Source organism: Ictalurus punctatus, chromosome 7, assembly GCF_001660625.3.
Source record: "Ictalurus punctatus breed USDA103 chromosome 7, Coco_2.0, whole genome shotgun sequence".
Taxonomy (NCBI): Eukaryota; Metazoa; Chordata; class Actinopteri; order Siluriformes; family Ictaluridae; genus Ictalurus; species Ictalurus punctatus.
The window spans coordinates 29,359,200-29,372,599 of NC_030422.2; the positions used below are offsets into that span (position 1 = coordinate 29,359,200).

General features: G+C 37.1%; 1 protein-coding gene across 1 annotated transcript; it reads right to left on the bottom strand.

Annotated features, from left to right (window-relative positions):
- Positions 1-3,489: 3,489 nt before the first annotated feature.
- foxf2a (forkhead box F2a) lies at positions 3,490-9,404 on the bottom strand. The gene is made up of 2 exons (XM_017471083.3): positions 8,050-9,404; positions 3,490-4,866 (listed from the first exon to the last, which is right to left on the bottom strand). Exons 1-2 carry the CDS (start codon positions 9,032-9,034, stop codon positions 4,676-4,678), a joined length of 1,176 nt encoding a protein of 391 aa, XP_017326572.1. The 5' UTR covers positions 9,035-9,404; the 3' UTR covers positions 3,490-4,675.
- Positions 9,405-13,400: the final 3,996 nt, after the last annotated feature.

Sequence of the window (13,400 nt, forward strand, 5' to 3'; positions counted from 1 at the left end):
GAGCATCGAGGTGACATTTTAAGTTTAGTTCAGAGTGTTTGTACTGTAAGGCATGAAAAGATCTGGCTAGGTAGTCTCGCTAACTCAGCTAGCTGATGGCTAACCTGTCCAGGTTTCTGCAGTTTAGATATTGAAAAATACTGATATCTCCAAAGGTTTTGACTCACGTAATTTGCAGATAATTATCTTTCTGTTTCATTTGAATTATTTTAAACTGCTCATGAGATCTTTTACTCATGCACTTTTTTTTCTTTTTTTTTTTTATGAAAAAAAGTACCATTCCAGTGAATCATGCACTCAAGGACTGTAATGAGAGTGCATGTAGTTTGTTACTTTCCACCCCTGGTGATTGGTATCCTCTCCTTTCAAAATGTTTTAAGAAAGTTGCTTTGCTAAACCACAAGATGGAGCTGGAACTCTATAAACAGTTTATTCCCCAGACTGCTTATTATGCTCAAGGTCAGCGTGGTCATGAAAGTTCTTTTTTTTATTGCTATAAATATGCTCTTTACATTCCAATGAGTCTATATGAGAAGTTAAATAAGATATATTTTAATAGTTAATAGTGGATAAACAATCCATTGCATTATTCATTTGATTGCAAAAAGGATTAAATAAAACATTGTCTGCTAACTTACATCCACTTATACAAATCAATGCTAATTTCATACGAATATATAATCTTACCCCCCCCCCCCCCCCCCCAAGCTGTATGGTCTTATTAATTAACCGTGACCAGAACAGCCAGAAACCTTGGGGTAACTTCCGATGACCACTTGAACTTTAAAGACCACATTTCAACAACTGCATGGGCCTGTAGGTTCATTCTGTACAACATCAAGACAATCAGACCTTATATCACTGAACATTCCACACAGCTACTAGTCTACGCTCTTGGTATCTCAAAACTGGACCACTGCAAAGCACTACTCTCGGGCCTCCCAGCCAGCTCCATCAAACCCCTTCAGATAATTCAGAATGCAGCCGCACGCCTCGTCTTCAACCAGCCCAAAAGAACCCATGTCACACCCCTCTTCATCTCTCTCTACTGGCCTCCTGTAGCTGCCCGTATCAAATTCAAGGTATTGATGCTCACCTACAAGATCTTATCTGGAACAGCACCCTCCTACCTCAACACTCTCCTTGAAGTTTATGTTCCCTCACTCAATCTGTGATCGGTTAACGACCGATGCCTGGTATAGTACCTACTCAGCGTGGCTCAAGGTCCCTTTCCAGACCCTTCAAACTGACAGTCCCTCACCGGTCAAATGAACTTCCAACCTCAATCCGGACTGCAGAATCTGTCCCTATCTTTAAAAAAAACGACTAAAGACCCACCTCTTCTGTGAACACTTACCTAACCCCTAACTTGTCCCTAGTGCAAAATAAAAATAAAATAAATAAATAAATCTATACTTACACCTCTGCACTGTGCACTTTTCTCTTCTAGCACTCTTTTTTTATTTAAACTTTTTTTTTTAAAAAAAAAACCTTGCATGGTAGCACTACTTGTATTGTTCTCTACTTGATATATCGCCTTGCAGGTATTTCCTCATTTGTACGTCTTGTTTTAATAGCAAATGTAATTAACCAATTAACCAATTAACAATTGCGGCCAGTACCAAAGTGCAACAAACTCTGGCCAGCATTTACACTACAACAAACCAATTCATAATTCAAATAATCGAAGCTATTTTTTTTTATTATTATTATTATTTTTGTCGTTTGCTTTTTCTTTCTTTTATGAAATGATCTTCATTCAACCACAAGATGGAGCTGAAGCTCCATGAACTGCTTATTCTTCCCAGTATCGACGTCATCATCAAGAGGCCTATACTGTATTTATTTTTAAACATGTAAACATTATAATGATCACAGCTCGTGCATTTCCCAAGAACATTATTAGCTGTTTTTAGACTTGGTGTCATGTATGTCTCTATTTAATTTAGAATATTAAAATGTTTGTCTGTCTGTTTGTTTGTTTGCCCCATTCACAGTGTTAGGACTTTATAAATGAAAGTATAGTAATGTGCTCACAGTTGTGACCAGTTGCAAGTTTGATCCGAGTTATAGATATGATTATTTCTATAATTAGTTCTATGATCTACGATCAGATGCATTCTCAGCGGTGTTTTCGTCAGGCATCCTACAAATGAAGAACTGAAAACTTTTTCCGGAAGAACTTTGGAGAGACAAAACACAAACCTGCTCTTATTTTTTGCCTTGAGGATTGCTTTTGTGTCTGGTGTATAGACTATATATTTATATACTTTTATATATAAATGTGAGCTACGCTGATGTATTTGGGATTTCTTTAGGTTTTGTTTGTGCATAATAATTATTTATTAACATTTATTACCATATGCATTAAATATCGTTTACGTTTTGTAAAGCAGTTGTGTTTGGCTTACTGATTACTGTTTAGTAATGTGTTTTGCCGCCATGCTTTTGGATATATCCTTCTTGGTCGTTTCATTGTGTATTGATTAAATCAGGCGTTTTCAAACTTTTAGAAGTCAGGGAATCGCTTTAACTGTTACAATGAATGAATGAATAATCCAGTGACTCACTCAGTACAGAGCTATATACTATTCAATATCAGATTCTCTATTTTGGTATGTACAGTAGTATGTTGGCTATTTATTTGTAGACATCGGATTTTATTTTTTAAACTCTTAAACGTTGTACTCACAGAAAACATTAGAATTAAAACCCAATCGCGTTCAGTATTTCTAAGCCTACGTGTTATCGATGTTTGGATTCTATTGGGTGTGACAGTAAAACAGTCTAATACCTAGGATAGAAGAGCTCGATAATATATAAATCTGATCTCAGATCCTAATTTGAGAACCATGAGATTAAACTATACATTCAGACCAGTTACAAACACGAATTATGAGCTGTTTTATCACTGATAGTTAAACCGGGATCCAAACAGAGATCCAAGCAGGATTACAGTTAGTCTGGTTTGCATAAAACTGAAGCCGTTGTCAGACAGAGCCTCCATGCATAAAACAGAACAAGAAGAAGAGTGGAAAAACCACCCCGGAATCCTCCAGACTAACGTTTTTAGCAAAGATCTAATGCTATATGTTGCTTGTATGCAACGATTAGTTATTCAGATATAATGTGTGATGTAATTCAGCCAATGGGAATAAGGCGCCGCCATGACGTATTTTATTGGCATCCCTTTTGTTATAATAATATCCCGTGCAAAAATAATAATGACGAGCCAAAAAACATTCCGAAAAGAAGAATTAGGCCTAATAAAATAAATATGGCACAAACAAATTGAGAAATCGACGATTAAGAAAAATAAATAAATAAATGTGCTCATGTGGAATGTTAAATATCCATTCATTTATTTTTGTGTATATTTATTTACATATGCGTTTAATGATATTTATTTATTTATTTATTTATTTATTTAAATATCTATAGACCTATTAAAAACGCACAGGCGTTTAGGCGTTTTTTTTTTTGTGTGTGTGTGTGTGTGTGTTTTTTTTATTTATTTTATTTTTTTTTTTTTTACAGCGCCTAAATTATAAAATTCTAATTGCAAATAACTATTTAGTAAATTATACTGTTCATTTAGGTCGATCACAGGAACACTAAGCTCAATGGATACAACCTGGATGCGACGTGAACGCACTTAAAATAATAATAATAATAAAGTTTTTGAAAAAAATACGTTTTTGGCAAATAAAGCATAAGAATCTGCGTAAATTCGGCATGCAAACAGCGAAAATGTGGTTGATTTGAAGCCTATCAGTGTTTCTTTGTTTCCTTCTTCAGAGGAAGAGGAGTTATTGTCCCAGACAAGTTTAAAGATTTCAAACCCCGCCGATCATCTCGAATTAAACAACGTTTTAAAGACCATTCATATCATTAAACCGTGTTTTCTTTCTTTCTTTTTTTTCTTTTTCTTTCTTTCATTCTTTATTTATTTATTTATTTATTTTAGAATATATAGTTTTTATTGAACTGTACATCAATGCAGGGAAATTTCCCGACAGCACCTGCGGGTTGTGTAATCACACTGTTGGACTAAAATAAGTGCAGTCGCTGATTATCTGTTACAGGCGTATGCATTTCCAGCTGGAGAAAAAAAACCCAAACAAACAATAAGAATTCAATATATATCAAATGACACTTAGGGTTTCCAAGAAACCTATAAATTGTTTTAAGTAGACTGAGAAAGCAGAAAAATGTGCTCCCTCTTTTTTTCTTTTTTTTTTCTTCTCTTTTTGTCTTCCTTCTTTTTATAGTGCTACAGTATATGACACATGTAGTGAGAAGTTCGGAAAACTTGAAATAAAGAAATAAAGTGAAATCATCAGGGTTCCTTAGTTCTTACGAGTGAGCAGCATTTCCGCCAGTATCTTTGGTGTGTGTGTGTGTGTGTGTGTGTGCGTGTGTGTGTGTGTGTGTGTGTAAAGTCAACACTGTATAGGTTTATGTAAATCCTAAACGGGCCTATTATTGTTTCCTTCCCACTCTTCATAATTTACATTTCATAAGTCCATTCAGAATCTTTGCATCTTCAACACTATTTCCGGGACTTTGGAAACAGGACCTATAGCCCATATACATATACATACATATACATACATATTAGGCTCCACTTTTTTCCGTCTCTGGTGTGTCTGTGTGTCTCTGTCCTGTTTTTGGTCTACATTACACACGGCTTGATGTCTTGACAGATTCCTTGGTGGTGTAGTTGATGATGATGATGGTGGTGGTGATGATGGTAGTAAGATCCTCCAGCACTCGGGTGAAAAGATGCGATGCCATTAAAGTTCAACACAAAGTCTTTCCTGTCGCACACTGGAGAAGAGTGAGACTGATACCGAGGGATTCCCACTGCAATGATAATAATAATAAAAACACTTAACCACTTTACTCACGTCTATGTTATTAGAAGTGTCTTTATTTCAATATTTTGCTTAAATATTGCAATGCGACGTTACACGCATAAATAAAGCGGCTTTACAGCTTGTTCTTGTCGCTGTGATGGTACTATGTTAAGTAGCCTATGCACAGACTATTCTATTTAACAAGGTGCATGTGAATGAACTTTTAGAGAATTGGTGCTTAAAGTATCTTAAAATTATATTTTTCAAAGGTTTTCAGGTAAAATAAACAAACCACCCTAGCGACAAAAGTACCTTTATTTCTTATTTTAATTTAACATATATTCTTTCTTTATTTGTTTATTTATTTATGTATGTATTTTTTTCCATTTATTTATTTATTTTAAGTATGATGAAGTATTGTATTGTTAGACTGAAAAACCCAAACCAGAGTCTTGAGACCTCAAAGGATTTCACTACAGTGTCCAAAATGTTTCAGATAGTTTCAGAACTTAGCAGGATTATAAACTATTAGGTTTCAATATGCCTTTTAAAAATAAAAGAAAGTCGTTTCGCTTGTTATCTAATTTCAATAGTTTCAGTGCATTGACAAATAAACATCATGACGTGATGCCACACTTGATCACGTGCTTCAATTAAATACACGTCAAGCTAGCATAGGGTGCACTAACATTCGACTCATAGTTATGTAAATGATATAAATATATTTATGTGCCACGGATGAGTCCACGTTCCACTGTGAGGTGTTGGGTATGGGCATAAAAGACCATACAAGCCCATGTTATTTGCACCAGCCAGGTTTTGCTAGCCAACCAGTATAAACCAGTTAGGATCAGCAAGGAATTCGTGACGTACTTTTATTTTTTTTTTATATATATATATACATGTTTTTAAATTGTGTGACAATGTCGACATTGTTCATTATTCGTTACCGAGAGCTCTGCTGTATCTCAAAACTTATTGCGTCATAATTTGGTAATTTGATGGCTCGTGCGTTAAAGTCTCAAAACTATAGAACAAAGAAAATTAACAGGATTTTAGATTATCTCTATGTTTATTTATTTTTCCCTTTTTATGAATCATAATCATAAATCTCAATTTACACCAAGTTAATAATAATAACAACAACAACAAGAACAACAACAACAACAACAGTAATAATAATAATAATAATAATAATAATAATATCACTTTTTTATCATTTTAAAATTTTGAAAGTTGCCATTCTGTTACTTTTTATTTTTATTTATTTATTTATTTTTTCAATTTAATTTCTATACATTAAATAAACGAACTACCAATCACAGCATACAATAGGCTATAAATGTATTCAATTATTCAACTTATTTGACAAGTTGGAATTAAATCAGTGTTTGACTTGGACTCACTGGATTGTAAATTAACACCATGTAAGTTGTGTGGTCGTATGATAAATAATTTTTAATTGATATCGCAATACTGATATGATATTGCAGAATACCTTGGAATCTTCCTGAACCCTCATTGTGTGCTGTGATCATGCGGGTTTTTTTCTCAGATGTTTCTATGCAGTGTTTGATTCATGATATATAGACAAATTGAAATAGCTTTTACTAAAAACAACACCATTTTTTAAAAAAATGACACAATGTTTTATGTATGAATCGCAATATGATATTTTGTCTATATCATGCAGCCATGTACGGTCCAGACTGGATCATATGTGATGGTTCAGTGCACGGCGGTATGTTTTTGTTTGACTCTACAAGGTTTATCTGGCTTTACCAGCCCTCACTTTCATAAAACAACATTCCAGGTGATTGGCAGCTCTTATTTGGCATTAAGGAGCTCAGAAGCAGGGCCTCCGGAGTGCACACCAGTGCCTGTGTCTCTAAATAGTTCAAATATCCCCCACATTAATTTGGACAGGACCCTAAGCCAGCAGAGAGCCCCATCACCCCATCCACCAACCACCACCCACCTAGGAGGTCAAATCCTTTTCAGCTTGCCCTGCTGCTGGGCTTTTAGTCTCCAATTTGCTTGGTAAAAGCAGTGTTTTCTTAACCCTGAGGGCTCTGGGTTAATAAAGGATGGTGAAGAAGGCTGTTATCAAAAAATATCAAAGCGCTCTACTAAGTGGTCCTAGCAATGCTGTCATTAGGTGAGCAAATCTGATCACAATACGCATTCTTACCCCCCCCCCCCCCCCATTCACGTTTGTCTAAGAGGTCTCGATTGATAAGTAAAACCTTATCTGATAATTTGTCCATGTATATGATGCTGATGTCTTATGAATATCCCAGTAATCCTCAAATTAAAACATCAGTTAAGTCTAGGAGCAAAAAAAAAAAAAAGGTTATGTAGGCCGTGTGTGTGTTAAATTTTCAGCCCAGGAGCTAACACCAGGCCACAAGCCCTTTGAGACCTAATGTCTTGTATTTATTAGAACCGTAACACACACACAAGCGCGCGCGCGCGCGAAATAATTCTTAAAGCTTTGATTTAAAAACTCAACGTTTTTCTTGCCTAATTTTCCACATTAAAATGTGGTTTCACGTTTGCAAGTTTAATTCGTGTGGGTTTAAACTGGAAGAAAAAACAAACAAACAAACAAAACACTCTAAGCTTACTAAGGATTTTTGCTGTGTATGGTTTAAAGTAATGCTGAATCCGAGGATCAAATTAACATTAAAATTTGAAATGGAAATATTGCAACTGTGTGTGAAATTAGACGGTTTTTTTTGTTTGTTTGTTTGTTTGTTTTTTTGGACGATCAACGCGTTCTTTGGTTGATGAAATAAACAAACAAATTACTAAATAAATTAATTAATAAATGCGTATTAGATAATGGTCACGTTTATTTAGAAATAAATCCTAGCATCCCTAATTGGTCTACATAGGGTTTTTTGTTTGTTTGTTTGTTTGTTTGTTTGTTTTATATCCAGTGACACGCAATGGAAAGTCGCTGGAATGGAAAGTTCACCATCAAATGTAAGTAAAAAAAAAGCTTATTAAAACAATATGAAATTAATTCTGATAATAATCAGGCTTGAAAATATAGTCTACGCTGTGGGAGTGTTAACACTTTCTACACTATGTGTGTTAAAGTAGATTTTCAGAACTGTACGAGAGCTAAAACAGGACATTTTGTTCAGTTCTACACTAGGGCATTTCTTGCGTAGTAAAACTCTACCTGAGATATCTGCTGCGTCTCTGGCTCCGTGGTGCAGGTAGCTCTGTTCGAGGGCGTATGGTGCCACACCCGAGTGTAAACCGGAGGATGAGGATGATGTCGGGCTGCCTGCAGCCAGAGGAGACTGCTTGATGTAGGGCGACACGGCGGATGTAGGCCAGTGCGCGGTGGCGGCGGTGGTGTACGGTGAAGGACACTCCAGAGGTCCACTCATGGTCGGCGGTGAATGAAGCGGACTGCTGCCGCTTCCGGTGCTGTTGCCGTTGTTGTCGTGCGCGTAGTCGCCGCCGCTCGAGGTGACCTGGCACGCAGGGGACATGTACGCAGAGCTCGCACTCGGTACGTGATGAGCCGCGGCGCCGAGTCCGTCATAAGCGCCGCTTGCCATGGCGTCGAGGTTGTAGCCGCCGGCGTGGCACGCGAGCGGCGCCGGTGGCGGCTGGAAGTCGAAGTTCTGCGGCAGCACGGAGGCGCCGAAGCCGAGCCCGTTCATCATACGGTACATGGGCTTGAGAGTTTGGCACTTTCTACGGAAACCGCGTGGGCGCCTACGAAACGACCCTTCTTCGAACATGAACTCGCTACCGGGGTCGATGGTCCAGTAGTGACCCTTACCAGGCCGCCCAAGGCCCTTGGGCAGCTTGATGAAACACTCGTTGAGAGATAAGTTGTGCCTTACAGAGTTTTTCCAGCCTTGATACGAGCCGCGGAAAAACGGGAAACGGGCCTGCAGGAACTGGTAGATCTCGCTTAGAGTCAGGCGCTTGGTCGGCGAGCTCTGGATAGCCATTACTATGAGGGCGATGTAGGAGTAGGGTGGCTTCTCGGGGCGTCTCATGCCTGAGTTGGACTTTTTGCTTTTGGAAGCGTTTGCGCCAGTGGTGCTCTCCAGAACCGTGCGCGAGCTCTGGAGCCCGGAGTGCACGGGGCTCGAGCGCAGAGAAGGCGGAGGGTCCAGTTGCTGCTGCACGGTTTCGGTAGTCATCCCTGCGCTCGTGTCAAAATAACAATTTAGTTTAAAAAAAAAAAAAAAAAAAAAAAAAAAAAAAAAAAAGTGATAATATTATAAGGATTCCAAACTGATTTTTATATCAGTCGCGCGCTGAAAGCTAGAGAGTTTTTACGCATCTGAAAGTGAGTTAGATAAGTCTATCTCTCGAGCTGGGATATTTTTTTTCTTCAATCCACGGCACGAGCAGCACTAAGTGTCGCCGAGGCAGCGACTCATGCTTGGTCTCCCGGTGGCCATCGCGATGACTGAATCCTTAAAGAGAAGGAAACCCTCTCACGCATCTGAGCTGTGCGGCCAAACAAAACGAGACCACCTATCAATTTGTAAATCTCTCTCTCTCTCTCTCTCTCTCTCTCTCTCTCTCTCTCTCTCTCCCCACTACAGAGACCCACCCCACTCTTCCTCCCTGTCTGGCCTGCGTCCATCTATCAGAGCAGCAGGAGTTTGTGCAGAGTCATAGCACATGAGCCCGATACACGCGATCACGCCGTTCATCACGGACCTCTCCGACATTTCAGTCAACAGCGCCACACGCCAGACCGCGGTAATTAATCACCGGCGCTTTTCCCACTCTCGGATACAAGCGTCAAAGATAAAGTGAGGCTGGGATAATAAAAGCGATTCTCATGGAGTAACCGGTTTGGATTTGCAGGACGCACGACATTTTATCTCAGAAATATTAGTTTATAGTAATAAATAAATAAATAAATATTTAAATAAATAAATATTTAAAAAATCATTTTAATTTCGTTTCATAGTTGCACATATATACGGAGGATATCACATCATATTGTAGTTCCTTTGCTACAAATTAAGATTGGTACATATCTCGATAGATATATGTAATGCAAGCACCATGTGAGTACATCATTTTGACCAATACTGTGCATCAATGCGTATAAATACATTTCTATTCCTCTCAATACCAGTAATCTCTCATCTGGAGTTACTGATTGATAAGAGGATGTCACACCTGTGTGTTATATTACTGGAAACATTTAAGGGGTGTTTAATGTGCTCATTTGCACAGCCTGTTTCAGTCTTTCTTTAATTATAAGCCAAATATTAAATGATGAAAAAATCGTAATAATAATAATAAGCAGAAGAAGAAGAAGAAGAAGAAGAAGAAGAAGAAGAAGAAGAAGAAGAAGAAGAAGAAGAAAAAGAAGCTATATAATAATATACTGTGCAGCATCAGGTATCAGCACGTATTTGCTTGTGATGAATGAGTCTGATTGAACACACAACTAATTTAACACTCAGCAATCATATAGATAGCACTAAACGCTAGCTATTGCTGGTTGAAGATATACACGGTGTAATTTGTGAACTGTTAGCTTACATATCTCGAGTTAAAGGAGAGGAGATAATGCGGCTCAGCTTGAACATCCGTTTCAGAAATGCATGGATGTATGTGTGTGTGTGTGTGTGTGTGTGTGTGTGTGTGTGTGCGTGTGTGTGTGTGTGTAAAGGGCTGTTCTGTATAAATGACTTGGACATTTGAGTGGAAGCAGGCTTTTTCCATCAGGCCGCTCCGAGTCTGGATGCCACACACAGTGCGGTTTCAGTTTACCAGCGCGAGTCGGGGATCCCTGGAGAACTGAGCTAATTAATTGTAGAAAGTGAGTTTAATTATTAGCCTATCAAACTAGACTGAGCCTGGAAATAAAATAATAATAATAATAATAATAATAATAATAATAATAATAACAACAAAGGCCGACACTTTGTATAAGGTCTCGATTGATCTAAAACAGAGCAACCTATAGTAATTAATTTATTCACATAACCGTCATTAAACGTCTTGTTAGATCCTGCTATTGTTGCAGGGTACTAAATGAAAATAAATAAATAAATAAATAAATAAATAAATAAATAAATAAATAATAAATTGCCGACATGTTCATATAAAAGGCCTATATACATATACATACATATAAATTATGTGCGTACAAATATAAATAACAATGAAGACGTGTGTTTGTGTTTTAATTACATCCGTCTTGCAATTTTGCTATTGGATTGCAAGGTACCGCCAAAAATAAATAAATAAATAAATAATCAAATAAATAAATGAATAAACAAGCATGATAATTGTCCGACGTGTTGATAGAAGGATACATTGTCCATCTATATACATTTGCAACACCAAACTTGTAATTTTACTCTTGTATTATCGAACTAAATAAATAAACAAACATGATAAGTTCCCGACCTTGAAGGCCTAAATTGTCTATATACATTTGTTACACCAGTCTTGCAAATTTTGCTATTGTATTGCATTGCCCAAATAAATAAGTAAAAGAATAAATAAATAAATAAATAAATAAATAAACTTTCCGTCATGCTGATAGAAGGCGCCTAAAGGGTCTAAATAAACCAGAGTAACCGAAAGTAATAAAATGTGTCCCCTTACTCAACTCTGGCTATTGTATTATAAGATTAAAATAAAAAATAAAAAATAAAAAATAAAAAAAAAAGCCGTCACAGACAGTGATTACTAAATCTGTGTGTTGTACAAAAAAAAACCTAGAGAATAATAAAATTGTTTCATGGTTACTGGACGGTTGGAAATGCGCAAAAACACCCCCCGCGGTTCTACTTTCAAAGCCGTTTTGCTTTCATCAAAGGAGCCGAAAAAAAGCAACGTGAAGATAAAATCAACTCTCACCATAACAATAAAGGTAAAGAATAATAATATCCACCGAATTTCCGGCAACATCAAACCTAATATCCCTGCTGCGTTCAGGATGCGCGACCGCCTTAAAGGAAGCTTTGCTCGGCGCAAAGAAAGAAAAAGAAAAAGCCCAACACTTTAAAAAAAAAAAAAAAAAAAAAAACATACTTGAAAGACTTTTGAAAAGGTTAACTCTATAAGAGCACGATGTTGGGAACACATTGTTATGATACCAGAAGCTGTGACTGGATTCTTCTTTTATTTTATTTTATTTTTGGTGACCCATTTATCTAAAATTAGCCTTACAGCAGCTTTAAACCTCTATTTACCTCTGAAAACGGGTTGTAGAATAGTGAACTCGCAGCGTTTGCGTTCTCAAGGCGGATATTTGTAGTCCTAGACAGAAAACATAGGCTACTCAATACGGAATTGTGTGTCCGCTCTCAGGGAAGAAAAAAGGAAAAAAAAAAAAAAAATCAACACTGAATTGAGATAGGCGCCTATGATGGACTTGTCCTCCACTTTCCCCTTCTCCCTCTGTTTATAATAGGAAATAAACAAATAAATATCTCGATTAGTTGAATTGTGACAGATTACATTTGTGCTTTGCTTCAAATAAACTCAGTGCATTTATGTTTTTACATTAAAAAAAAAAGTTATTTACGAAAAAAAAAATGTAGCTTATGAGTCTTACCTCATGTTGCATAAATAATGACAGAAATACCATTTATTTGAATATAGCAGGCCAATATGTTCAGCAAGTAGCCTAATAATATATACTTTAAAATAAATATGTTGTCGTAGCCCCATTTCCACTTCCAACTCCTTGTTTATAATGATTAATAGGCTAAGGCTCACCCCATATTTCCCGGCTCAGTGGAATAATCCACTTCCGGCGCATAAACATAAATGTTATTCTGTTGACTGATTGAAGACTTCTTTATAAGAGGAGCTGCGTATTAGAGATGCTTAAATGTTGGCTTAATATCGGTTAGACTGGATAGAGGGATTATATCTGTAGGTTTTTTGTCTGTGTATATTTTTTACTCTGGGGGTGGGGGGGGGGGGGGGGGGGGGTACTGAAGTGTACCTTTCCTTGTCACTTAATTGGTACCTATAGCCTATATTTTGTTCCTTTAACAGGTAAAGTGACCAGGTAAGTTGGAAGAATTTGATTTAGAAGCATTTATTTTCAGACCTGAGTCTGTGAGAGTGAAAGCCAAAGCGTCAGTAAGTCTTTGCAGTGGAAGAACAGAAGGGCCTGATAGAAATAACATGACTTAATACGTGTGACGTCATAGAATGGCTGTGGTCGGCATCAAAAAGGGAAGTTAATGAGAGTGTAATGATAGAGGAGTAATCCTGGTAATAATAATAATAATAATAATAATAATAATAATAATAATAATAATAATAATAATAAAAACAGTCAATAAAAGGAAAGGAATGTTTTTTTGCTCCTCTTGTTAAATGGTGCTGTTAAAACAGCCTACCTGTAGGCTGCAGCATTGACTCTCCGTGACGGCTGCATGGTCACCTGTAACAACCAGTCACGTGGTGTAGTTTCTTTGCCAACACCACTCACCTGCGTGTCTTTTGCTTGGTTTTGTAGACGCATAACCCTGCTTACAATGCTCATAAAGGTTATCTTATCTTATACAC

Coding starts and splice junctions, on each gene's coding strand:
- foxf2a (XM_017471083.3), bottom strand. CDS start 9,034: ATGACTACCGAAACCGTGCAGCAGCAACTGGACCCTCCGCCTTCTCTG. Junction 4,867..8,049: donor AGACGCAGCAGATATCTCAG/GTAGAGTTTTAC, acceptor TTATCATTGCAG/TGGGAATCCCTCGGTATCAG.